Source organism: Thamnophis elegans, chromosome 2 (assembly GCF_009769535.1).
Source record: "Thamnophis elegans isolate rThaEle1 chromosome 2, rThaEle1.pri, whole genome shotgun sequence".
Lineage (NCBI taxonomy): Eukaryota > Metazoa > Chordata > Lepidosauria > Squamata > Colubridae > Thamnophis > Thamnophis elegans.
Window position 1 is genome coordinate 67,375,021 of NC_045542.1, and position 25,849 is coordinate 67,400,869.

Below are 25,849 nucleotides of genomic sequence, written 5' to 3' on the forward strand. Positions count from 1 at the left end.
GCTATTTACGTACTAATCGACTTGAGCCGGAAACCGGAAGTGGCGTCTTTGCGGGAGACCAAGTTGCAGGAAGAAGTTCGCAAGAAGTCAGGTCGGTGGGGGGTGGGGCTGGAGGTTGAGTGGTCTGCTTTGTAGACGGGGGGGGGAGGGGTTGGAACTCGAGGAGGCTGCTGATGAGGGGAACAGTTAGAGACCTGGTAGAATCAGGCAAGCAGAGGGATAGGGAAGAAAGGGAGGGGTGTGTGGGTCCCAGTCTGGTTTGGAAAAGCGTGCCACCCAGAGCAGCTGGCCAGAGATTTCGATGTTTTGAGTGATAATGCTTTCCTTCCAGATTGGCATTGGAAAATGCTGGGGGAGGAGGGCATGGTTCCTGATTTGACAATGTTTAGGGCATCTTAATATTCTGTGCATTGAATTGCACTATGAAACAGGAATGGAGACTTGGTTTTTCTTGATTTCCTTTGGCACGGTTTTGCATTTCGTTTTAGGAGATGGTGGGATCAGCTGACAAAGGTGCTGCACCTCTGGTGCCCACACTGTGCAGTTTAGGTCGAGTTTGTTACTTAGAAATGGAAATTATTGGATTCAGTTTAGAGAGTATCATTTGTATGTGCCCCCCCCCCCAAAAAAAAAAGTTAGGTTAAACAATTTGGGGGGGGGAGGGAAATGTTGAAGGAATTATGACTCTGTTAAATAAAAAATAATAATTGGTGAAGGACATCCTTTAAATGATAAAACTGCAAAAATTTAAATATCTGGTATCTCCAGTACTGTACAATAAAGAACATGGTTTGAAAAGATATTGTATGAGACTGCAGAAAACAAATGGTATTTAGAACAGTGGGTTGATCCAGCATGATCTGACTGAAGGCAACTTGCTTGCCTGTAATTAATTAAAGCATGGTCTCATGAACAATCTCTTTTTTCTGATTTTGCACAATGTAATTTAATAATGTACTTACAGTATAGTTGCAATTGCATAGGCTTTGCTAAATAGGGATATGTGTGATCCAGGGTGTCTTGAAAATAAAACCAACAAATTCTTTACAGTTTAATATTTTTCTAGTTGCAGTTAGTGATAATTTCCTATCACGTACACAGATGCAAAATGGGGTTAATTTGTTTTTGGTTAACTTTTTGCCAATTGATGTTGAGCAATTAATAGAGCCACAAGAAAAAAGTATTTTTTTTCAATATCGAACTATGTATCATTTAACCTGTCCCCAAATTATGCCTCAAAATAGTTAAATATTTTTATATAGGGTTTTTTAGATGAAACAAAAATAAATGGTAAATGTGTTTTTAGGCACAAATACCAATTTTTACAAAATTCTCTATCTTTAATTTTTTTTAAAGAAATATGTTTCTATCTATCTTTAAAGATACTGAGAAAGCTGCTGCCTGATATAATTTCTTTGTCTTGCATTGCAGGTTCAGCATGGAGTCTGAAGATGCTGTTGCTCCTGAAAAATTAATTGAGGATTTGAATCTCTCAGAAAAACAGAGCAGTCCTACACATCATGCATATATCCCCAGAGTCGTTAAAGAAGGTGTGAGTCAGTTGTCTGAGGATGATGATCTCTTCCATGACTGCAGTGACTCTCTTGAATCAAGAGTGGTGGAAGAGAATCACAACAGTGAGACAGATTCTTTAGAAAATGAGGTGGATCTAGATGAAAAAGAATTGCTGGAACTGGAAAAAAACATGTCAGAGGAAGAAAAAGAGGTATGTTCTAAAGATACAAATATTTTTTAAAAAATAATAGTAAATAGCTGTTTACTATTACTGTGACTATATATACTTGCTTGGAAATATCTGCAGTTGTTTGCAACAAAAACATATCTGTGTTTCTATTTGGAATGCTAATATGTAGGCTGTTAAACATTCCTTGTTCGATTCAAATTTTCTTTTAAAATGAGTTCCTAATAGTGTTTGCAACCTATCTTCATATTTATTCAGAAGCAGTCCCACACAGCTACATGGAATCTGCTTCCTAGTTAATTTGTAAAGTCATTCAGGTTGTAGTCGGTTAGTAAATATTTTAATATGTGGCATTTTGGGATAAATACTGGACCAGCACTCTGTCATCTCGTCTCCTTTCTTCCTGGTTCATACCTAACATGTTTGATTTAAGGAAAAGTATTTCTGATCCTGCTATGTATAATTGCAAGCTTTGTCATTATTTTCTCATAAAATTAAGTGTCCTGTGTCATGGTTTTTTTCTTATCACAATCTTGATTAGTTTTGCTTGCCTTCTGTTTATTTCAATTCCATAGATTACATTATCTTTTGCTTGTCATTCTCTAAATCTGAAAATGGGAGGTGTGCATCTTCCAAAGAGTCTGTGTTTTTCTTGGATTTTGAGTGTAAGAAATCCAAGTCTCATGGACTTTTTAAAATGAGCTGGATGAAATAGCAGTTCATACTGATTGTTGGATTCATTGTACTGGTCCATTGTAAAGAGGGCTGCTCTTGAAGCGAGACTAGCCTCATTAACAAGAAGTGCTAACCATGATGCTTTCAAGTAATATGATCTGTTTGGAGCTTAAATTTCTAGATTCAGTTTTTTTTTAAAGCTTTGTTTAGTTTTAAGAATGTCCATACATATTAATATTTAAGCATTTTGTTACAGTATATTTCTCATTTAACAGAAGCAGGAATATTTTTGTCCTGCAGTTTTAAATTCCCATGCTGATAGATTGTTTCTGTAATTTTTGTTTAATGGAATCTAGTTTCTAATAAGAATCAAAGCATAGGATGCATTGTTTAAAGTTCCTGCCTGCAGATAGAGTTGAACTACTTGTATGCAGAGAGCTAATGTGAGGAAAAAGGATGTGTGATTCAGCAAAATATGTACCTAAGCTTGGAATTTTCCATTTAAAATTTTCCAGTCAGCTTACAACTTATATCTGAAGAGGCTGAAGTCATGTATGAAATATATACACAATTAAAAAAACCTTGTAAAGGATTTTCTTTGTCTAATCTTTTTTGTTACTTACTGAGAAGCTACACAAATGTTATAACCTGACTGTTGAATCTGCTATTTCCTGAGCTGATAACTCCCCATCTTGTTTCGTTCCAGATGTGTTAGCTGTGCTAGGTGGGAATGATATGAATTATAGTCTAGCATATTTAAAATAAAAGGTTATACTGGGATTTATTCAATTTCTATTAATTCTGAATTAATATAAAAATGGTGGATTACATAATATTGTACTACTACAGAACTCCATTTTTTACCCTTTGAATATCTTGAGTGTTAAATTTTGATCCCCTTGATATGTACTTCAGCTTAATTTTCATTAATTGGATACTATATTGTTTGAGGGTGTAATTAAATATTTTTGCTATTAAGCTTCTAAAAGGAAACATAGATACAGCGTGCATTATTGATATAGCTTGCAGCATTCTGTTAATAATGTACTTGGAAATTCAAATGTAGAAATGTGGAAAGTCAATATAATTGAATGTGTTTGAAGCAGTTTGTTTTTTAAATTAAAATCAGCCAAACTTTGATGTTACAGATGATTATCAATATTTTGATTGCTAGTGTTAGGTGTGGGTTATCTTAGCTGTGCTCTATTAAAACAGGACCCGAGGTATGTATTAGTTACATCCATGGTACAGGATAGACTGTTGCCTTGAAACCACTTGAGTTCTTGTGATGTCATAACACCTGATGAAGGAAACAGATTTGAGACATAGCCAAGATGATTAAGGACTGAAGTCAGGCAGTCATGGATGTAAGGAGAAAAGGACCATGGGAAGACTGTGTACTAGAAGGAAATTGGGGTAGAGAATATGTTTAGTTTAATTAGGACTAAGCTATGAAAAGAGTGAGGGAGTGATGGGAAGAATTGAGAAGCTAGGTTTTGTGAAAAGTTGAGAAACAAAGCTATACATGTTGAGGACTGTACAACTTACAACTTCCATTCCTCAAACCTCTTTTCCAATCCAGCTATTGATTAAATGGTAGTTTCATAAATTATTCATGTAATTTTTATCAAGCCTTGGAGACTGAAAAGTACATGGTAGCAAATAACATTTGTTTTTCTACAAACATTGATTGAGTCTAATTCAGAGAGCTAAAAGTGAGATAAGAACACTAACAATTGTTTTAAAAAACTCTTGTTTATATATATATATAAAACCAGGGGTGGGATTCAAAAGTTTTATCAATTGGTTCTCTGCCTGATTGCTGGGTGGGTGTGGCCCTGGTGGGCATGGCCTACTCAGCTCCCGCCCCATGGAGGATGGGTGTTTTCACCTACCCCATGGTGAAAACGGTCTCCCCTGAGCTCCAGAGGCCTTCTGGAGGCTGGAAATGGGCTCATTTCCAGACTTCCGGAACTTCTAGAGCACCTTCTCAGAGCTTCTGCGCGCGCTCTGCACTTACCCGGCATCCAAAATGGGCCGTCTCAAGACTCCTGGGAGGAATGGGGTATAGTGGGCAGGGCCAGCCAGTCCTTGCAACTACTGGTTCGGCAAACCAGATGTAAAATTAGCATCCTGTTCGCCCAAACCAGTCCGAACCAGCTGAATCCCACTCCTGGAAATCATATTTTAGGTTGCAGCTAGATTTTGTAATTAAGGATTGGAGTTGCAAGACTAAATCCACAGTATGGGGTGTCTCGGGGCGTGTGTCTGTCACCCCTTCTTTTTAATATCTATGTGAAATAGATGGAAGAGATAATCCGACAGTGCAAGATGTGGTATTAATATGTCAATGGTATTCAGTTGCATATTCTACCCCTGGCTGGCCAAGCAATATATCCCAGTGCCTGGCCTACTGCCTGGGGGGCTATAAGGGTTTGAATGAGCCAGCCCAGGGTTCCATAGTTTTATGGTTTTGATTCTTTTGTTATTTTTACTGTTTATTGTGGCTTATAAAATCTTGTTTATAAATCTTTATAAAGTGTTACAAAATAGAAGTGCTTGTCATATAAGTAGTAGTATCTACTCTGTACAAAATTATGTATTTTAGGCTTGGGAACTAGCCTGAATTCCGTCTGGACAATTTGTGTTGTTATTAGATACCAATTGGTTCTTAATTTTTTTAAAAAATTAGTATGGTTATAGTTTGCCTCTAGATATTAATAGAAAATTATTCATTTCCAGAATTTTAAGCAGTGAAATCTGGTAGTACCGGTTAGGAGATGCCATCTAAATTTTTGAAGTATACTTCCTATGATTTTTTTTAAAAAAAACCATAAAACAGGGAGATACCATAATAGTACAAAATTGGGTAGTGTTTGCTATATGTCATGGAAAATTGATTTTAATTTCAGACAGTGCTATAAAATGTTAATTATTATATTAATTCAAACATTTCTGTTGTAGAAAAGAAGAAATGAAAGTGCAACATTAAAAGAAGAAGGAAATAAACAGTTTAAAAATGGAGGTAAGCAAATGGCTTATGATAATATTTAAACTTTCGTTAGTGTTTGGGCCTCCAAATGCTGCCTAAAGGCAGATTCTAAGGTGTGCAGAATAATTCTTCCAGAATAACTATCTCAATCAGTATGGCCCAGATTAATAAGAATGCAACAGATCTGGACATCTGGTAGTACAAGACTAACAATTAATTCAACATGGTAATCTAGGAAATCCTCAAATAATTTATCTAGTCTTATTAAGACCTGGCTGTCCCAGCAAGCCTGGGGTTGAGTTCCCCCCCCACTCGAATTTGCTGTCCTTGTTGTGTTTTTTAAATCGTTTGTATCATTGTCCTGTTTTGTCTTACTTTTTTGTATTTGTTCCCCTTCCCTTGGCTTTTGTTCAGCGGCCCTGAGTCCCTTCGGGGAATACGGCGGCTTACAAATCAAATAAATTCCAATTCCAATTCCAATCATGCGGCTGCATCCTTTAGTGACTGTTGCCATTGTTAACCAAGAATCATGGGTTGCTAAGTGAATGCCCATCCAAATCCAAACCATTCTGGGCTTGGTTCCTCAATCCTAAATAATCCAGCCTCAATCCTAAATAAGATAAGGGACTGCCACCAGTTCCCCAAGCTGCCTGTCTGACACCCATCTCTGCCCCTTGGCTACTGCAGACCTCCTGCAAGCCTCAGTACTCCACCCTGCCCTAGCAAGGTGGCACTAAGCTGCAGTGCCCAGGAAGCCCCAGCAAATCTCAGCAAGCGTTCATTTACCCAACTGCCAACTTTCCCAGCTCCCCACACTGACCTTTTGCCTTTTGTGCCCAGCTGCGGTGGCTGAAGCAGAAGGGCCTCGCTGCCTTTGCTGTTTTTGAAGAGAGATCCCGTGGGCATTTCTAATGCACATTCTGCCGCACACATTGAAAGCTGCTGGTGGTTGCTGGGCTGTCTTCTTATGCAAAACCCTCCTGGGGCACGTCAGGTACACACTCTGCAATGCATATTGGGAGCTGCTGGCCATTTGTGAGGTTTTCTCCTTCCTCCTGCAAAGTGCTCCGCAGGAGGAGTGCTTTGCAGAAGGAAAAAGACAAATGGCCAGTAGCTTCCAGCATGCACTGTAAAGCGTGCCAAAAGTATCCCTGGAGAGTTTTTTAGGAGTGCTTTGCAAAAGACAATTGGCAGGAGGAAGAAGAAGAAAGCCTCAGGAATGATCAGCAGCTTCTAACATGCTCTGCGGAGTGTGTTCTGGTTGACCCTATAACCGCTGCCCTTCCTTGGGCTTCCATTGGCTGAAGGCCTCTGCCAGAGGTGGGTTCCGGCTTCTGCTACTACCTCTTCACTCAGAGATGCACTGCGTGCACACACACTTGATGCACACATGAGAGAACCGGTTCGGAGACGTGGCAGACCTGGGTTGCTGCCGGTTCCAGTGACCCAGGCTGCCAAGTTACTATCTATACGTCCGAACCGATCTGAACCAGTAGGAACTCACCTCTGGCCTCTGCCCTTGACAGAATAGTTTATTTGTTGTTCACGGATATCTCAACACAGCTACCTTGTGGGTTATGCTGAGTTATCTATCTTAATCCAGGAATTAATACAGCGGAGGCGATTCCACATAAACATATTCTGGAACTGAGGGAATCAAAAAGAGAAATCTCTTCTACATGAGGAAAATGGAAAAGGGGCAGCAGTATCATCATTTCCTTTATCTTCACTGGGACCTTTAATTCTTCTGCAGCCAATCATATGCCCAGTCTATATTTTAGTGCCCCCAGTGTTTCTGGATTCTCTGAAAGTTCTGCAGAACTTTTTCAGATTAGGCTCAGCTTCAAAAATGAACTTTGAGAATAGCCAGATTCTTGGTATTGAGAGTGCTTGGTTTCTAGATATGGTTGCTCCTGTGATTGCTCTTATAAAATGGTGGCATCATGGCCTTTGTTCTTTGGAAGATCCTTAGCAGGTATGAAACCGGGAGTGCTCGCTCGTGTGCAGCGCTTCTGCACATGCACATAACCTGTGTATGTGCATAACCACCTGCGTATGTACAGAGCGTCCGTAATGACGTCTGGGTGGGTGGGTGGAGCCTCCCACCGCCGCCATTACTGGTTCGCCCAAACCAGGGTGAACCAGCAGAATACCACCTCTGATCCTTAGAGTCTTTATCATATGTCTCCTGCTCTTGATCTATAATATTAGTTTATGATATCATCTTTCATATTCTTGAGTACAGGATCTATACTTAAGAATTACAGGGATATTAGGGTCAATTCTTTTCCAGAATATAATGGATAATGCATTCTTCCTATCTACTATAAATTTTCTTTCTTTTTCTTTGATTTTTGTCATCCATATATAGAATTAATAGCTAGTTTCTGATGCTCTCACTATTGCCATGCCATTGGGTATTTTTTTAGGAGCTATCCTATAAGTTGTTAGTTGTATTTTAATAAACTAGCAGTAGATATTATAATAAAAACAAAAGGATTTTCAGTTATTAATCTCAATTTTAGGATCTACAAATAATATTATTTATGCATTTGTTTCCCACCTTTTTATTTTTATAAGTAACTCAAGTTACTTATATTTTATCCACAGCAACAACCTTATGAGGTGGATTGGGCTGGGAGTGTTCCATACTTAAGGGAGGGCTAGGATTCACAACTTCCCAATTTCTAGTCCAGTGCCTTAACCATTAGACATGTTAATATGTGTATTCAATATATGTATAGTGTAGTGCATGTCAGTGACGTGCGGTGAGGTTGATACCTGGTGAGGCTCGGCAGGGGGGGGGAATTTGCATCGCGGGAGCAACCAAGCGCCCGGGTCTGCAGCAAAGGCGCTTGGTGGCTCCCGCGATGCAAAGTGCCCCACTGCCCCCCCGCTGTCCCGGCCTGCGTCCGCTGCTTCTCCAAGCTCCGCTGCTGGAAGTCCCAGATCGCCTCTGGGGGAAGGCTGAGTGAAAAACGGAGCGAAGCTTCTCTGCGGCCTCCCGGCGCTGCCCAGAGGCTCTTGCAGGAGCACGTGTCAGCGGCCGGCGGCCTGGAGCGGCCCCGGTTGTGAGACAAGGGAGCACTTAAAGTAGCCGCTGCCGCTGCCGCCGCCACTGCCGCCACCACCGCCCCACCGGGCAAAGGACGGGTGGTGGCGGCGGCAGCAGCGGCTGCTTTAAGTGCTCCCTTTTCTCACAACCGGGGCCGCTCCAGGCCGCCGCCCGCTGACACGTGCTCCTGCAAGAGCCTCTGGGCAGCGCCGGGAGGCCGCAGAGAAGCTTCGCTCCGCTTCTCACCCAGCCTTCCCCCAGAGGCGATCCGGGACTTCCAGCGGCGGAGCCTGGAGAAGCAGGCTGGGGCAGCGGGCGGCAGCATCGGGGATGGTGGGGCACTTACTTTGCATCGCGGGAGCCGCCAAGCGCCCAGGTCTGCAGCAAAGAGGCAGGCAGCCTCCTCCTTCTCGCCCACTCCTCTCTCCTCTGAAGCACGCCCCGCCCAACGTAAGCGTGCTCAAGAAGGCACGATTGGCTGCTTCCAAATCAGGAGGCGGGAGAATTAGTGCCTCTTTTCCATCTGAACTTCTTTGCCTTTTAACTCTTTATTAACTTTTAGAAGGCGAAAAATTCCTTATGGAAAAGAGGCCCCGAGTTCTCTCGCCTCCTGCTTCGGTTAACACTAAGCAGACACCAAGCCACTGTGACCTGGAATCTGGTAGCAACTATCTTGGCTTTAATTATTTAAAAAAAACATTTAAATTTCTTTCTTTTTCCTGAGGAGACTGGTGAGGCTCCGCCTCACTTGCCTCTAGTGACTGCACGTCCCTGGTGCATGTGTATAGAAATACAGATATATAATAAACTGCTTCTAAAGAAATGCAAGGTTTCCGCCCAAGTAGAATATATGTTATCCTACATTACATAATATATCTTCCTATGCATCTTTCTTACAGAACCAAGGTCACTGTAAAACCATGAATTGAGAAAACAAGTTTATTGTTCATTTATTGATTTGGAGAGAGAGTAAGATAAAATAGGCTTGAACTGTGGAACGCTTGATCAAATAATGGAGTTGAGGCTTTGTTGCTGAATGCTGCAGGTGGAAGCAAAACACACATGAGAATAAATGTTTGCCAAATAGTTTAGGGAGGGTGCTAAGATTATATATTTTCCCCTTGGTTGTTTATGTGTTTATGGATGAATAAGGAATGCTTGTGGGAACAATGAGCTGTGTTGGTTGGGAATACAAATATGCATGCATTTTTGTATATAGACAATGCTCAATTGTTGGCTAAGAACCCAACTTTTTCTGTAGCAAATGCTGGATTGATTCTATGACTCAAGAGGAATATGGTCCTCAAAATTAATGTATCAAAAAGCAAGATAAGCAAAATTGGATGAAAAAATCGCTAATTGTACATAAATGGTAGAAAATGAGAGCAATTTGCATATATTAATACACTTCTTACTAAAGATAGGATAATGGATGGAGAAATGAGATAGTAGACAATGGATGGTAGATAGCCTGTTGTAAGAAATTAACGTTTGCCAAAGAAAGCAAGAGTTGGGTATGTCAGGAAAATGCACAGAATACAATGGGAATTGGATACTGAAAAACTGTGATAAAACAAAAAAAAGAGAGTGACAAGCATTAATGATGTGAATGAATGTGGAGTGAACATAAAAGTGTTATGTGTTTTGATTTCACAGAAAGAATTAATAAAATTAAATAAGGGGTCAAGAGCAAAAAATTGCAGTTAGATGGAGTTAATAATACAATCCTGAAAAAGAGAAAAGTGGGAAATTTAAACAATAAAAATTAATGAGTAGCACAGTATATAGACATAATGGAAGCAAGGCTTGATTGCAGGAATAAAAAGATGACAGATATAGTGAATGGTGTTGAAGTAAATTAGATTTGGCTGCATTTCCTTTTTTATTCTTGGTTTGATTTACTCTTTCTTACTCTTTTTTCTGCAGCTACTTGCATGCCTCCTCCCCCATAATGTGTGTGTATGTGAGAGAGAGAGTGAGAGAGAGAGAGAGAGAAAGGAAGAGGGAGAGAGGGAGAAAGAGAGAGAACAGCAAAGCTAGTCTGAAATAACAAACCAAGGAAATACAGTACTTGATGATTTCAAATTGATCACATCCTACTTTCATTCTTGAGTGGTAGCTGTTTTGGTTATATAAGCTTGGCCCTTTGTAAATGAATCTGTTACTATGGTTGCCCACATTTTCTTTTTCATGGTCTTGGTACTTTTTAAAATTTGTGCTTGGTATAATTATGGAAATGATAGCCTCTGTTGAAGAAAGTCTACCCTATTTATGTGATTGCTAGGAGTCAATTATTACTTAATGGCACATAATCAATCATAATAATAACTGTGCACCATCTTTGAGAGCAGTGGTTGTCACAGTGTTGCCTGGGGACGGATGAAATCAAATAAGGGTTTTAACATTTCTCAGTTTTAATTTCTAATACAATACATATTAATAGGTATAACTCACATAAACCAAAGCTCTTTGGGATCCTCAAACATTTTGAAGAATGTAAAGGCTCCTGAGAATCACCATTTGGGAACTATTGGTATAGAGGCAAGGATGGGATTTTGTTGACATTATACTTTATGAGAGCCTGGTGTGTTAGAGGAATCTGTTAGAAAGTACAGTTAGTTCTTGATTTATGACCATTCATTTAGTGACCATTTGAAGTTACAGAGGTGCTGAAAAAACGAGTCCTAGTTGCAACATCCTGCAATTACATGATTGCCATTTGCAACCTTCCCAGATGGCTTCTGACAAGCAAGGTCAAGGGGGAAGGAAGTTGGCAGTCCCATGGCATCTTGCTTTACAACCTCACCATTTACTGAGGAATTTTCCAGTCCCTTTTCTGGTTGTAAATCGAGGACTGCCTGTATGTTTGTTTATAGTACATTCATATATTCAGTTATGTATGCCCATTAAATACATTCATGCATAGGAACTAGAGATATTGACTCATAAGCACTTAACAAAAGTCTTACTTATGGTATTCCAAAAAATTGCAGACAAAGCTCTGTGAGTGGTGGTTCGGTTTTGAAAGAAAAAACAAAACATCAGCTTCAAAACGCACATTAGCATTGCACATCAAACCGAGAATGATACTGTATCAGGGGAATTCTATAAAAACATAATATATGCCATGTTTTTCCTGAAAATTTTGACCCCCAAAATAAGCACTTGGCCTTATTTTCGGGGAGGTCTTATTATTTTTGAGGTGCAGGAGGTGGCGAGCATGGTCACCTCATGGCTGCTGCTGTGTTGCAATATTTTGGGGGGAGGGCTTATTTTGGGGGAGGGCTTACTTTAGCGCATGCACTCGAAAGCCCGATTGGGCTTATTATCCAGGGAGGGCTTATTTTTGGGGAGGGCTTATTTTAGCACATGTGCTCAAAAGCTCGATTGGGCTTATTATCCAGGAAGGGCTTATTTTGGGGGAGGGCTTATTTTAGCGCATGTGCTCAAAAGCTCGATTGGGCTTATTATCAGGGGAGGGCTTATTTTCAGGGAAACAGGGTATGAGAAACAGCAATGTAACAATATCTGTTCCAAGTGTTTGCGTTAAAAGGAGAGGGCCTAAATAGAAAAGCATCTCGGAAGTGTTTCTTGCCATATTTTTTGGCAAAGATAGAAGAAAGATAGTAGTAAAGGCAATAATTGAACAATTTTTGAAAAGGAATGAGAAAAAAAAATCATTTCCAGAACTGGGAAGACTCTTTGGGAAGGAGTGATGTTGGGTGCATTCTTCGTGCATTCCTCACAAAGGTTTACATTCTTCATGATGTTCTTTATCTGGAAGACTCCCTTATCAGAAGAGTATCTGCTTCTGTTTAATTTTGCAGAATATTTCAGTTTCCTGGATGTTTTGCTTAGATAAAAGTAGAAATTCACATGATTCTTGACAACAGTGTGGAAGTAATTTGCTCTTACTTTCCTTCTGGATGCTTTTTAAAAAATTACTCAGCCTAACCTTCAACTCTGGGATTTGGTGGTATCCCTGCAAATACTAATCAGGCCTGGCCCTGTTTGGCTTTTAAGCCCAGACTAGAGTAGCCAAATGCTGAAACATGCTGTGTTTACCACCTTAAAAAAAAAGTATTCTTGCATATTAGTGACAACCTGAGTTTTTCATGGGAAAAGATACATGCCATCTGAAGACAGCAAAAACAAAAAAAAAACACTATAGTAAAGAGCCAAATTTCTCTTGGCAAGAATTGAGTTCTTGGTTGCCATCAAATTCTCTCCTATTCTAACCTACTTTCTTTATTGCCTTGGAACCATTTCACACATGCAGCTCTTTGTCAGTATTTCAGAATGGCAAGGCCTGCGATTATAGACTCCTTATGCACGCTTGTCTTGGAGACTATTATATCGTGTGGCTATGGCTGAAACTTTTGTTAGGAAAGTGCAGTTTTATGTTTAGTAATATTACTTTGATTATTAATGATTAACACTGGGATATATTTTGATCCAGAGGAAGAGGAGCAGTTTCCCCCTCTCTTGATGCCATTTTTCATCCTTTCATCAAACTCCAAGTCTGGCAGTAGTTTAAAATGATACCTATATTTTTTGCAATTAATGCAAAACACACACACACACACACACACACACAGTATATTCCTATCTAATGCGTTTTAGCACCAAAGAATACTCTTATCTCAATTGGTCCTTTAAACCAAGATTTTATTTTATGCGGCCTTGCATTTTATCAGTATTTGTTAAAATTTCATAAACAATTGTCCAAAATCATTCTACAAAGGGAAAATAAACCAAGAAAAAAAAATTTGACAGTTTTAATGCAGATAACAAACCTCTGCTATGTTTATTATCTCATTGTTGGTTACTGTTGCAGGATCTGTTGGTTCATGAATAAACTGCTAAAATGTACAGTGTAATTTAGGATTTTAGTTGTTCTGCCGAGATTTGTAAGGAGGGGGGTTTGAATGGTGGTATTTCTGGTCTCTTCCACACATCTGTACAGTTTCAGAAAAAGGCTAGGTTTTTTTTTCCACTACTACAGCCATGTTGGGAGCACTGAAGTGCTTCTGGGTTGAAAGGTGACATCACCGTTGCCCAGGGATGCCTAGTTGGGGGCTTCTTTAAGTTGCCCACTGAAGTGATAACCATCTATCTACTCTTGTCACTTGCTTTCGAACTGCTGGGTTGGCAGGAGCTGCAGTGTGTGATTGAAGCTCACCCCATCCCATGGCAGCAACCAGATCTCAAATACAAGTCTGCCAATTGTCAACACCACCACGCTTCTTTTTATTTTTCAGTGAAGTGTCAAGAAAAGAAATTAAAGAAGATATGCAGTATGTAAATTGTGTGCATCCTTTATTAGAAAAGTTGCGGACAGAAGACTGTCACTAATTGTAGAAATTTCTTTATGGAACATGGGTGTATTCTTCATATTAATTGATTCTGCATATTAATTAATTGATAATATTAGTAAGACAATCTAAGCTTAATGCACATTCCCCAGTATATTGAAATCACTTTTAATAGTGATAAAAATCTATTGCTGCTATTTTTTCAGAAATTGTTCTGATTCCAAAAGACTCAGTCCCATTAACCAGAGTAGTAGAGTTCCTAATCTCAGCCAGTGAGTTTATCCCTTTTGTAGCGTATATGAAGTTATCTCCTACAAACTCTTATCCTGCATAGAGCAAAGTTGAATTATTTACACAATAGTATCCTTGTATTCCTACTTAGAACGCCAGAGGCTTTGTAAATGTTTGCTTTTGTGGACCCCACAAAATACAATAGGAATAACATAAAGAACCAGGAGTCTTTATTAGTTTTTAATTGGATTCTTGCTACCTAAATCAAGTGTTAACATGACTGAGAAAATTCAAGTTCTGTTATGCAATATTTTCATGTTAGAATAACCTTAACATACTGCACATTTCTTTTCTTTGGAACCTCCTTGTATGTAAATATTTTTCATAACTGAATGATACCTATCTACAGATTGAATTGTCCTGAATCTGAGCTATTATTTAAAAGTTACAGATTGATGCTTTGCTTTTAATTCCAAAAGGAAAAAAAATCCCACTGTTTTGAACATGCTGGGAAAGTATAGTGCATCCCACAAATGAGTCATAACCAAATTAGGATAACCCCCCCCCCCAATATTTCTGCACTGTTTGCTTTTTTTAACTTTTTCTGTTATTATTTTAAAATGAAAAATGATTAAAATATGTAAATATTCTGCAGTTTTGTGTTTTTCAGTTTTTCCCCCCAATTTCAGTTGTTGTTGTTTTCTGCCCTAACTTCAGAGTATAAAGAAGCAGAAGATTCATATGCAAAAGCCCTGCGGGTTTGTCCGGCCTCCTGTAACACAGATAGATCCATTTTGTATTCAAATAGAGCTGCAGCAAGAATGAAACAGGTAATACTAATTTCCAAGATTATAAAGCAATAAGTTTTGAGAAGATTTCATTTTGTCAGAACTTTTATGTGCGGAGGAGCTGCAGGGGGAAATGATACGTGGGTGGGTGGGTGGGTGAGTTGGTTTGGCATTTCAGATGCCGCTGCAAATTTATTAAGTTTGAACAGATCTACTACAGCAGAGTGAGTGTATTGCCAAGCATTTGCTAATTAGCCAGCTTTTCTCTGAAACTGTGATCCTTTGCCATATCCCGACTCCTACTTGAAAGGAATGCTGGGAAAGAGTCTTTGCTATAGCAACAGTTTTCAACCCTGCTAACTTTTACGATGTGTAGACTTCCACTCCCAGAATTCCCTATCCTGAGTGCTGGGGAAACTGCTCTTCCTGTTGGACATGTTTAGACCAGGACAGATGGTGAAGGTGGCCTGGATGTTGCTAACTTAGGGAATAGGCTTTCTGTCAGCTCTTCTCCTATTCTCTCTGGTATGACCACTGGAAAAGGCTGATGGAGGCTTGTCCCAAAATGGGAAACATGGATGTAGCCATGAGCCAGATTGTTGGGGGCAATAGCCTAATATTTTAAATCACCCAGAGTGCGCTATATAGCACTATGGAGCGGTATATAATAAGTGCTATTGCTATTTGTTTTATTTTCTACAAATGGAAAATTCTTGGGTATCTTGGAATAGGTTAGCCAGCGTACAGATACGTAGCATACCTTTCTTAGTCTCTAGTTTCACTGACTTATTGTTCCATGGTTCTGGATTTAGATGCTGAGCATATAAAGTTTTTATGCTACCATGTAATATTTCCAAATCTTTATGAATGTCAGAAACATATATTTTATATTAAATGTCAATGTTATCTCTCATTTAGGACAAGAAAGAAATGGCTATAAGTGATTGCAGCAAAGGTATTTTCTTCTCACACTTTTGCTCTTGGTCAGGATATTATGTTTAGAGACTAGACATGGGAGAGAATATAGGGAATTTGACAGATATCTGATATTATATACTAGGATGAAGCCTGATCAATGGCACTGTTAATTTTCCCATCTACCTCCCTCAAATATTTGGTTTACTCAAGGAGGATTTGATGACTGAAATAAGCAGAATGCTAAATAATTACTCCATGATTGAAGCTTTCAACTGAGCATCAGATACAGTACCTGGAAAATAATTGGGCTATGTTTATCTGATTTTAAAAGAAGAAATGAGTTGGGCAGGTTTAGAGGGACTTGGAAATAGGCTGGATAGAATGGAGTGGAGGTAGTAACAGTGAAATCAGATTGAATACCATCACTGTTAACCAAAATGCATACTAACCTATGGTTTGTTGAATATATAACAATGGACTGGACTCACATAGAATATTAAGGAATTAATCAGATAAAATAATTTCTGAACTACATTTTTGGTTCATATGGCATGTGAAATTGAAAGCAGACAAACTCCCCTCCCCCAATCCTATGAATATAGATTCAAGTTCAGTATGATAATAGTGCTAGAATTGTTGATACGTATATCTGCTTAATCTATTTACTATTTAGCAATGGAGTTATTAAATAGTACTGGAGCATGGTTGTACAAGTATCTTGTAGAAATACTGCAAGTAAGATGTATCATTGCTCTCTTTTTGTTTTTCAGCTCTAGAGTTAAACCCAAACTATATCAAAGCACTGTTGAGAAGGGCAGAACTGTATGAAAAAACAGAAAAACTAGATGAAGCTTTAGAGGATTACAAAAATCTGTTGGAGAAAGATCCATCGGTATATCAAGCAAGGGAAGCTTGCATGGTAAACTTATTTTTTCAATCAAGGAGATGATTATAGTAATACCATTAAAGCACAGAACATTTCAGGACTCTGGTGAAAGATGGTAAGAAGCATGATTCAAAAGAATAGGGAGTGAAGAGAAAGGCTGTTCTGACCTAGGCTTCCCAAGAGCATGAAGTAAACTCCTGGTCCCGACATAGACCCCTTTTATTAATTTACTGTGAATTCTGCTCATTCACATCCAGCAAAGTCTTTCAAGGGAGGATTTACAGTCACAGACCTTATCTGGCATAAAGAGCTACCAGGCTGATATCTGCAAAATCTGGCAAGGAGTCTCTTGCAAACTTCCCCACCCCTTTCGCTCCTTTTTTATTTCTTCAGGGAGGGGCCATTCATCATCCATCTGTGACCTTACTCCCAAGTCAACCCCTGATCTTTAGCTGTTCCCTTCGTCTGGCAACTGCACATGCACACTTTGGGAACAAACTCCAGTTGTACGTCTGCTTCACTGATGTCTGATTCTGAAGGCAGCTGATAACTGACATACGACTCTGGCCCCCTCTTTGCGTCCAACGCAGAGCTCTCATCAGAGCCTTCCTCAGACTCCAGCACTGGCCCATGTTCCTCCCCAACCTTTTCACTGTCTGAATCTGCTACCAGCTCTGCTGGCGGGCCACAACATAGGCTGGTACTGAAACCATAATCCTGATTTTCAAGTTGGTGGATCAGTTATAAGAGATGAGGGAAGAGGATTCTAACAAGCTTCTTGAATTAAAGCTTTTACTTCAGATGTGAGCAAACACAGCTTTGGAATTAAAGTGTGGGGAAAAATCTGCCATGGCGGGAACAAAAAGCCATCTTGATTCCTCCCCCCCTTTCTTTTCTTGTTCGTTTTTGTGACTTTTTGAAGAGCATTTGCTTTCAAATTCTCAGAACACATGATAAAGCTGTAGCTTTTTGGTCACCTCCAAAATAATTTGGTTTTAAAGTTTTAGCAATGTGTGGTCCTAATAGCCCCTTTTAAAGGAGCTGGTGTGGAGGGTTGCCTAAAATATGGAAAACTCACATAATTAGAATGTTCTTAGGAGAGAATATCATAAAGATGTTCCACTCTTTGCATAACATCATCGATACCTAGCTGTAGGCTTTAATAACGGCTTTGAAGTTCCTTAAATGCTATTGTGAAGGGGCTATCTATGTCTGAATTATATGACTTGAAAATGAAATCTTTAGTTATATGATGGGCATACAAGTCTTGGATTTCGAAGCCTAAAATTGCATCCACTGAGTTATTTCTCTTACTTAGATGAAAGCAAAATCATTCTTGGACAGGTATGTATGGTTCTCTAATAAATCAGATAATGGCTTGGGTTATATATGAACTTAAAGCAAGCATTGACAATAATTGTGTCCTTATCTTTTCATCATTAAGTGATGCACCAATCTCTGCACACCGAATAAAGAGTAAATAAAGTTGCTTAATGTGTTTGTGGAATTGGCCTTCTCTTTGCTTTTGTTTTTAGAGATTGCCAAAAGAAATAGAAGAACGTAATGAAAAACTTAAGGCTGAGATGTTAGGTAAGTACATTTTGTATATAGTTGCTTATGCAGGAGAATGGTTTCTGTAAGGGTATATGCATAAAACATATACCTTTCTAAAATGGCCTTTTCTGTGGAATTTGTAGAATTCCACAGACTTATTTCAGATTCTGCCATGTATGAAACGAAAGGGTTTGTGTATATTTATCTGTCAGATCATTAAAAAAAACCGGTTGCAGCTGGGTCACCCTGATCTCTACAGCTACAAAAATAGAAACAACCTGACTATTGCCATAGTAGAAATACCGATTTTATTTTGGCAGTAGGAAACAAACTTTTATATAAAAGCAAACAGCAAAATTGCTTCTGCCATGGGATCTGAAGCATAAAGTCATTCTGAACATGCAAATAATAGACTGGATGCAGAATCTGGTTGCAAATTATATTGACAAATTATATCTAGTGCATTGGTATAAAAGGCAATGGTTTTTCTCCTCATTGAGCCAATTGTTTTGTGATGGCGATATTGTTATATTCCTTGGAAAATAGTAAAATTTGTTCATAACAATGTGAAATCTTAGTTGCCAGTTCTTTAAATGGTGTTGACCTTCATACACATCAAGCTCTTCCTCAAAACCTGATTAGCATAGAATATGTATAGATCGAGGGAGTGTGGTATTTTGCAATTCTAGATGGACATTTTGTCAATGCACAGGTTTTTAAAGTGCTATCGAAGATACTTTGATGTGGCACCCAGAGGGATAACCATGGCCGATTTATGTCATAATCTTTTCATTTTGAGATCTTGAGACTTAATACTTTATGATCTCCAATTTTTTTGGTATTGTCACATGAATTATCCACATTTTTTTCTTTTCAATCACAGCTGTATCTGGTGTGTTGTGAACCCAAACTTTATCAGTTTGTATTTGGAAATCCTACAATATATTAATTTGCTCATATTCAACTGCTTTTTCAACTCTGTGTTTTGTTACTGGCACATGGTAATTTTTATAGATGTTCCAGTGAATCATTTGGGTGACAGTGTTATGTACAATCTTGCATCAGCTAAGTATATTATCTACTGTTTCTTCTGCTTCTTTGCACAATCTGGATTTTTAAATCATTTGATGATTTTTTAAAATTCTGGCCTTGATTGCATTAATTTTAATAGTTTGCTTTTGCACAGCCAACATTGAGCCTTCAGTTTCCTTTTTTTAAATGTTCCAGTTGTAAGCCAGTGCCAGGTTTTATCTGTATCCACTTCCCCTCAATCTTTTATAGAAATTGTATGATGATGATTGGTATTGCAATCATCACCTGGTATTTCTGATGCACAAATTGAAGAGAAACAGCACAAATGGAAGAGAATCACCTACCAGCTGATGCATAAATGGAAGAGAAACAGCTAGGAAAAAAATAACAAAATATTTTGATTTGCAAATTAAAGTTGAATCATTATGGAGGAAGAAATCAATGGTTGTTCCAATAGTAATAGGAGCCCTTGGAACAATACCCTGCCTAGATATATGGAAATTTTGAAATGATTAGATCTCAATATCCTGGCTTTGGAAAAACAACAACAACCCCCCAAAACCCCACTCTATTCATAACTGCTAGGTCCTTGGTTAGGACTTGAACTGTTAAGTTTTTACCAGCCCCAGACTGTGAATCGAATTGAAGATTAACTGTTATTACCAGTGTTATACTATCCACTTTCCCCCAAAGTCTCTGAAAGGTACAAAAGGTCATTTCACTCTGGAATACTTGTAGAGAGTTAATAATAGTTGTTGAAAGGTCAGCAAATGGAAAAACATCCGATTTTTTCCATGCCCAATTCCTTTTCATTAGAAACTAGTTTTTGCTTCAGTACTTGCAACACTTCAGAAGGGATAGGGCCTTTCTGAATTAAGTTTTAGGAAGTCGTTTTTTGAATGGTTCAAAACAATATAGAACAATGTTTTGGTTTGAAATTGAAAAAAAAATACTAGTAGTATTATAATTTGTAGCTGGATTTTAGTTTCAACATGTTATTATAGTTAAATAATAGTGAAACTGATATCTAAAGTATTTTTTTCCGAAGGAGTAGAGCGGAGTTTTAAGCCAGTTCTATGCTTGTACAGTTTTATGCTTGTACTGCTGTAGTCTTTGTGGATAGCTGATTTCAGTTTATCCAAACACAAATTGTTTGTTAAGCAAAGAGAAGGCTTATCCACTCAATCTTTGCCCTCTTGTCATTCATCCACATGCTTACTTTCGATTTTGTTTTTCATGATCTTAAGATATGACTTAATCTGGGCTGCTCCCAGTTTCAATTCTTCATAAACTTTGTATTGTCTAATTACAATACTACATTAGATGGCAGCATGGGTTCTTCTCACCCTTTTTAAAATAAAAATGTTAACTAAAGAGTTCTAGAATTGAGGATGAACACAGTAGCTGTAAATAATTGTGATTAAAAAGTCATGTGGGTAGTAGCAAACAGAGTCTGTCAGTTTGAAAACAGGTGTTCTGTTTACCACTGGTCTGTCAAAAACATGCTGTGAGCATTATGAAGCCCACAGGAGTTGTACTAGTGGAGATATAAATTCAAAGGGAGAAACTGCATGTAATACATAATAATGGAGCAAATTTTGGACATGTAGTATTTTTCCCCTGGAGTCTCTCTTAAAATGACCATTTCTGGTGAAAGTGGGTGATATTCTTCTTATGTTGGCATTTCTTGAACAGAATTCTTAAAAGTCATTTTAAAACTTCCTTCTTCCGCACAGTATTGTTGTCAGAAGACATTCCTTTGATTATTGTGCTAGTTTTTTTAAATGTAGCTGAAGGTGTGAATTTTTTTATGTATGTGTATTGCAGGCAAGCTGAAGGATCTTGGGAATCTGGTTCTCCGTCCTTTTGGCTTATCAACGGAAAACTTCCAAATGAAGCAAGATTCCTCAACTGGCTCCTACTCTATCAACTTTGTTCAAAATCCAAATAATAACAACCGATAACACGAGCCCAAACTGCATGTTGCAAATGTTGGGCTTTGAGGCTTAACGGTGATGTGGTTTCGGTGAATGCAAAAAGGATGAGTAAACATTTAATGCATAATGCCATTCTTTAAACTGGGAGGATTTGACCTGAGACCTATACATTGTGTGAGTGTGTGTGTGTGTGTGCGTGTGTGTGTGTGTGATTCTTTCAAAAGAGGTGGGCAGAAGAGGACTGATATTTGACCTTCGCAGTGATGTTTCATGCACTTTGGGCACTCTGCATCTTCCATCTGAGGAGGGATGTGGGTTAGATTTGCAAGTTAGACAAATGTCAGTACGTCTAAACCTGTAGCCATAGTACAATCATTTCATCATTTGTGAAGTTTGTAAGTCTCTTTGAAGGACAAAGAAGTGTTTCTTTGTTTAGAGAATCTACTTTTACCTTACAGATTAATAAATCATTCATGATGTTAGTGCCTGTCTTTTAATTCAAAGTAGCCTTTTCAGTGTTAAATGTTGCATAACAGCATAAATTTTGTTAAATGAGAGAAAGTGGTTATTAGTAACTACATACTACACTAAGCTCCCCTCCCCAGGTGATTTTATTTTATTTTATGCTTTTTTTAGAAGACATTGTTGGGCTTTTAAATATATCTACAGTGGGACCTTGGGTCCTGGACGTCTCAGACCACGAACAATTTGGGTGCTGACTGAAAAATCCGCTCAATGTTGCATTCGGGTCACAAATACATCCTCGGTTGCCGAATAAACACATTTCCTCTGCCGTGGCGATTTCCCCTGCTGAGCCATTTTTTTTGTGTGCACGCATGCACAGTCAGTCTTGCTTCTGGTCACGAACAAATTGGGTGCCGACCGAAGTCCTGAAATGGATTGTGGTTGGTACCCGAGGTCCCACTGTATTTAATTAATTTATTTATTTTGAAACAGCCTCCCCCCGCCCCCCCAAAAAAATTGAGGGGGCATCTGCTAAAACAATTAAAAGTTCTTGATCACCAAAAATATGTTAATTTATTTGCAACATTCTCTGGTTATAGAGCAAGTTCGCTATTTCTGCTTGGACATGCCTACTAAACCCTTACATTTTATCCGATTGCTTTTCACATAACGTGTCTTTTTTTGCAGAAGATACAAGCTTGTAATTTTTGTAAGTATCATAAAAAGTATATTATGGTATTTAAATATGCTTTTATTATATTTTATCTTTAAGGAATGGTATGCAATTATATTATTTGTACTAAACACCATTATTCACCAATAGTGTTCAAACATTATTACCACACAGCCTTCATTTCAATAAGACTTCAAGATAGGCTGTTTTGATCAAAAAGAAAATACAGTGCATAGAAATTCTACATGGTTAAAACATCTTTTTTCAAATTTGAATGCATAGCATTTGTATGGAATTGTGACATATTCAGAGTGAGAAAGTAGTGAATATGGCACATGAAACATTTATATATCCTTTCTATTAGTACTTTAAATATCTTTGGCAAGAATAACAGCTTCCAAATATTTCCTGTAGCTAACCGGGTCTTTCTGTGCTTGCTTTTGGAATTTTTCTTTATTCTTCCATGCAGAACTCTTTTAGTTGATTATTGTGTCTTCTCCCACACGCTTATAGTGAAATAATTGAATTTGAAAAGAAGCTAGATAATTGAGCAGGACAAACATCTGTAAGTATCTGCAAACTTGAAAGTGGGAATATCTGTGAGATCTCAACTTGGAAGTGCATACAAAGGGACTTACAAAGAATTATTTTCAGCTTGAAGGTGCAGGGAAGAATGAGGAAAAAAATGCCAAGATTTTGTAATAGAAAGACTATTAGCTGGCTACAGAAGTACATGGAAGGAGTTTTAAAATAAGATTTTGGTGATTGCTGCATTCTCTGTTAATTTATTTTGAAACTAGAAAAAATATTCAAAATTAATGGAAAGATATGTTTAACTTTATTATGTAGAGATTGTATTAGCTTCTGTTCATATATGGATTCATTAAAACATACTTTCTGATTAGAGTTGCCTAAACCTGTACATGCATTTTTGTTCAAGGTGGCATTTATGGTAAGAGATGGTCTGGTTTTGGTTTAATTGACTTAATCTTTGGTTATATGGTTGGAATAAAATAGTTTAAGAGAGTGTTAGGAGAGTTTGGAAGAAGCTGAATGAATTAGGATAATTCTGTTAATGAATGAAACATGATTGACAGATTATAATTGGAAGCTGTTTTACACCTATAGTGATATTTCCCTGTTGCTGAGATCTGTTGGTTCTGCTGGAATGTGCAAATATTTTCAGTTGACCTGCTTCATGTTGGAGTGGGGACTGTAAAGGTGATTATTTGACTGCTCAGTGTGAAAATATACAGGAACAGAGATGTTGGTATTGCTTGAGAGATGGGTGATATGGTAGCCATCACATACTAACTTTTTAAGTTGTTTCTAAGGAGAGGCAAAGCTAGGGCTGGACCTGGGATGTACCTGAGAAGCTCATTACCAGCAGACTGGCAATTACTAGTGATTGAAGATTCAGGGTGTTTGATTAATTAGTAATTGGAAACCGAAGTTAAGAATTGTCCAACAGTCTAGTATTATCAGTAAATAGAAGAGACCAAGAACATCAACGGCACATTAGTAAGTGCTACTATTTGTCAATTAGAAGGTGGTGGAGTTGGGAGTGGAAATTCCTTTTCTTTCTCCCTGTGTGGACATGAAAGTCACAACACAGAATACTGACTTCGCAATTTGGGACTCAGTACAAAGAAAGGTATGTTGTCTGGCCAATGTGCTGAACATGTTTGGATTAACCCTTAGAAGACTGAGTCTCTGGTACTTAAGGTGATGCCTGATTTTCACATACATCATATTTTTAAGCAAAGTGTGCTGCATTTGTATACAGAAGTTCACTGGTTTGAATGGATAGATGATTTACCCGAGCCAGGATTCTCTCAAAGTAGTGGTGAGATGGTAATCTGGAATTTAGAGATTCCCAAGAGATGCTAGATGGTGAAAAAAAGTAGTGAATTGGGCAGAGAGTCAGTATAAGTGATGTCACCAGTTTACTGATCTCAACATGTAATTGGTGGATTGTTTGAGTGGGATGATTGAAATTAGTTGGTGGCCTTGGACTGAGGGAATAGAAGTTAAGTGGAGAGAATAATGTGATCCTATTAGTGACAGATTTGGGAAAATACTATGCGGGATGCTAGGTTTGCCATTCTAGAGAAATTGCTGGTAATCTCTTCTGGTGGCCCCAAACCTAGCTTTTGGCAGCTGGATTGTTAGTGCCCTTGGCCTTAAGTTGATGGTAACATTAATAAGGCATTTTTAATAAGCCTGTGCTTATCTATAGCTTGATTGAGGATGAACAGGTAGATCTCATGTACTTTACTGGGACCTCTCTGGGCAAGGGCACCAATGTTGATATCTTGGAGATTCGTTCTATTGTTTCCTGTTGTTCATCAACCAGGAAGGGAGTAGTGGCACTGATCTATAAGTGAGCAAATGTAAGTGCCAATTTATTACACTGAGCTGTAAGAACAAGTTAAGTATCCTCCTGGCTGATCAGCATGATCTTTCAATGATTTCTGGTTGGCAGTGGAATAGTTTTGCCTATTGATACTGGACAATTTCAGATACCATGTTTTGTTGGTTGCTTAGAGGTCATGTACTCCCAGATTTGGGAGTACATGACCTCTAGGCAACCATCACCTTGTCCCTTGTGATCTGAGGCCCAACACATTAAGGCAACACTTCAGAACAGTTGTTTAGTGATCTGCATATGTACAATATAACATTTAGTTATACTGTACATATGTTCTTTGCCCTGATCAGATCACTTCCTGGCCAAGATAACATTGCTGTCCATGATCTCTGTGGGATGTGAAGGAACATTTATACGGTCTGTCCCAGATCCAGGTGGGCATGTTGTATTGCTGCAGAAAATTTCACTACTCCCTTCCCCTTACCTGTTCTGCTAAATTATAAACTCTAGAAGTGGTGTAATCTACATAATTTAAAAAGCTATTGTCTTCTGTTGGAATTACTATTAGCTATCTGTGCTTAATATTACAACTTTCATTAATCTTTTACTGTCGAAGAAACAAACAGAGGAAGAAACAGTAACATTCTTGGGATAACTTTTTAAAAGTGCAGAGAGAACAAATCATTTTATTTCAAAACATGGTACACAACAATTCTTGAATATTTAATTTCAGGCAAAACTGTAAAAGTTTAATATTTTTTTCCTTATTGAAGTCTACCAAAGAAAGGAGGCATAGTGACATAATATACGGATGTAAAAGGTAACATGGAGCAAAGCTTAAATATTAAGCAACTAAAGAAAAAAGTGAAAAGCAATACATTACTTCTACCACTAAAAATTTCCCTGACAGCATCATCTCAAAACGAAAAACAAGATAGTTGCAATTCAATTCTTCATGAGCAATATAAATAGTTATCTTGTCTCTTTTTCAAACTTAACTCCCTTCTTTTCTACACATAAACTGGCTTCTCCACATCATTGAATTACGGTGGTAAAATAGGCAGAATTGGTGTTGAATTGAAGAAAAATAAACCAGAGTTCTGGCTAACAGCGGGATGTTGTGTATGGAGGCACTATTGGCTCCGCCCATAATCAATATATGCACTCTTGTTTGTATAGATTGATACCATTTTCCTGAGTAGAAACTATCACTTTGTGCCATGGTGACTCCCTCAAGCTTTATGCATTTTTTCAA

General features: G+C 38.3%; 1 protein-coding gene across 2 annotated transcripts; it reads left to right on the top strand.

Annotated features, from left to right (window-relative positions):
- Positions 1 to 13: 13 nt before the first annotated feature.
- TTC1 (tetratricopeptide repeat domain 1) lies at positions 14 to 21,567 on the top strand. 2 transcript variants are annotated; one of them, XM_032212309.1, is made up of 8 exons: positions 14 to 91; positions 1,432 to 1,726; positions 5,342 to 5,402; positions 14,688 to 14,800; positions 15,677 to 15,713; positions 16,447 to 16,595; positions 18,098 to 18,152; positions 20,976 to 21,567. In XM_032212309.1, exons 2-8 carry the CDS (start codon positions 1,439 to 1,441, stop codon positions 21,110 to 21,112), a joined length of 840 nt encoding a protein of 279 aa, XP_032068200.1. In that variant the 5' UTR covers positions 14 to 91; positions 1,432 to 1,438; the 3' UTR covers positions 21,113 to 21,567. The 2 variants fall into 2 exon arrangements, with proteins under 2 accessions (XP_032068200.1, XP_032068201.1); XM_032212310.1 differs by having other exon boundaries at positions 90 to 207.
- Positions 21,568 to 25,849: the final 4,282 nt, after the last annotated feature.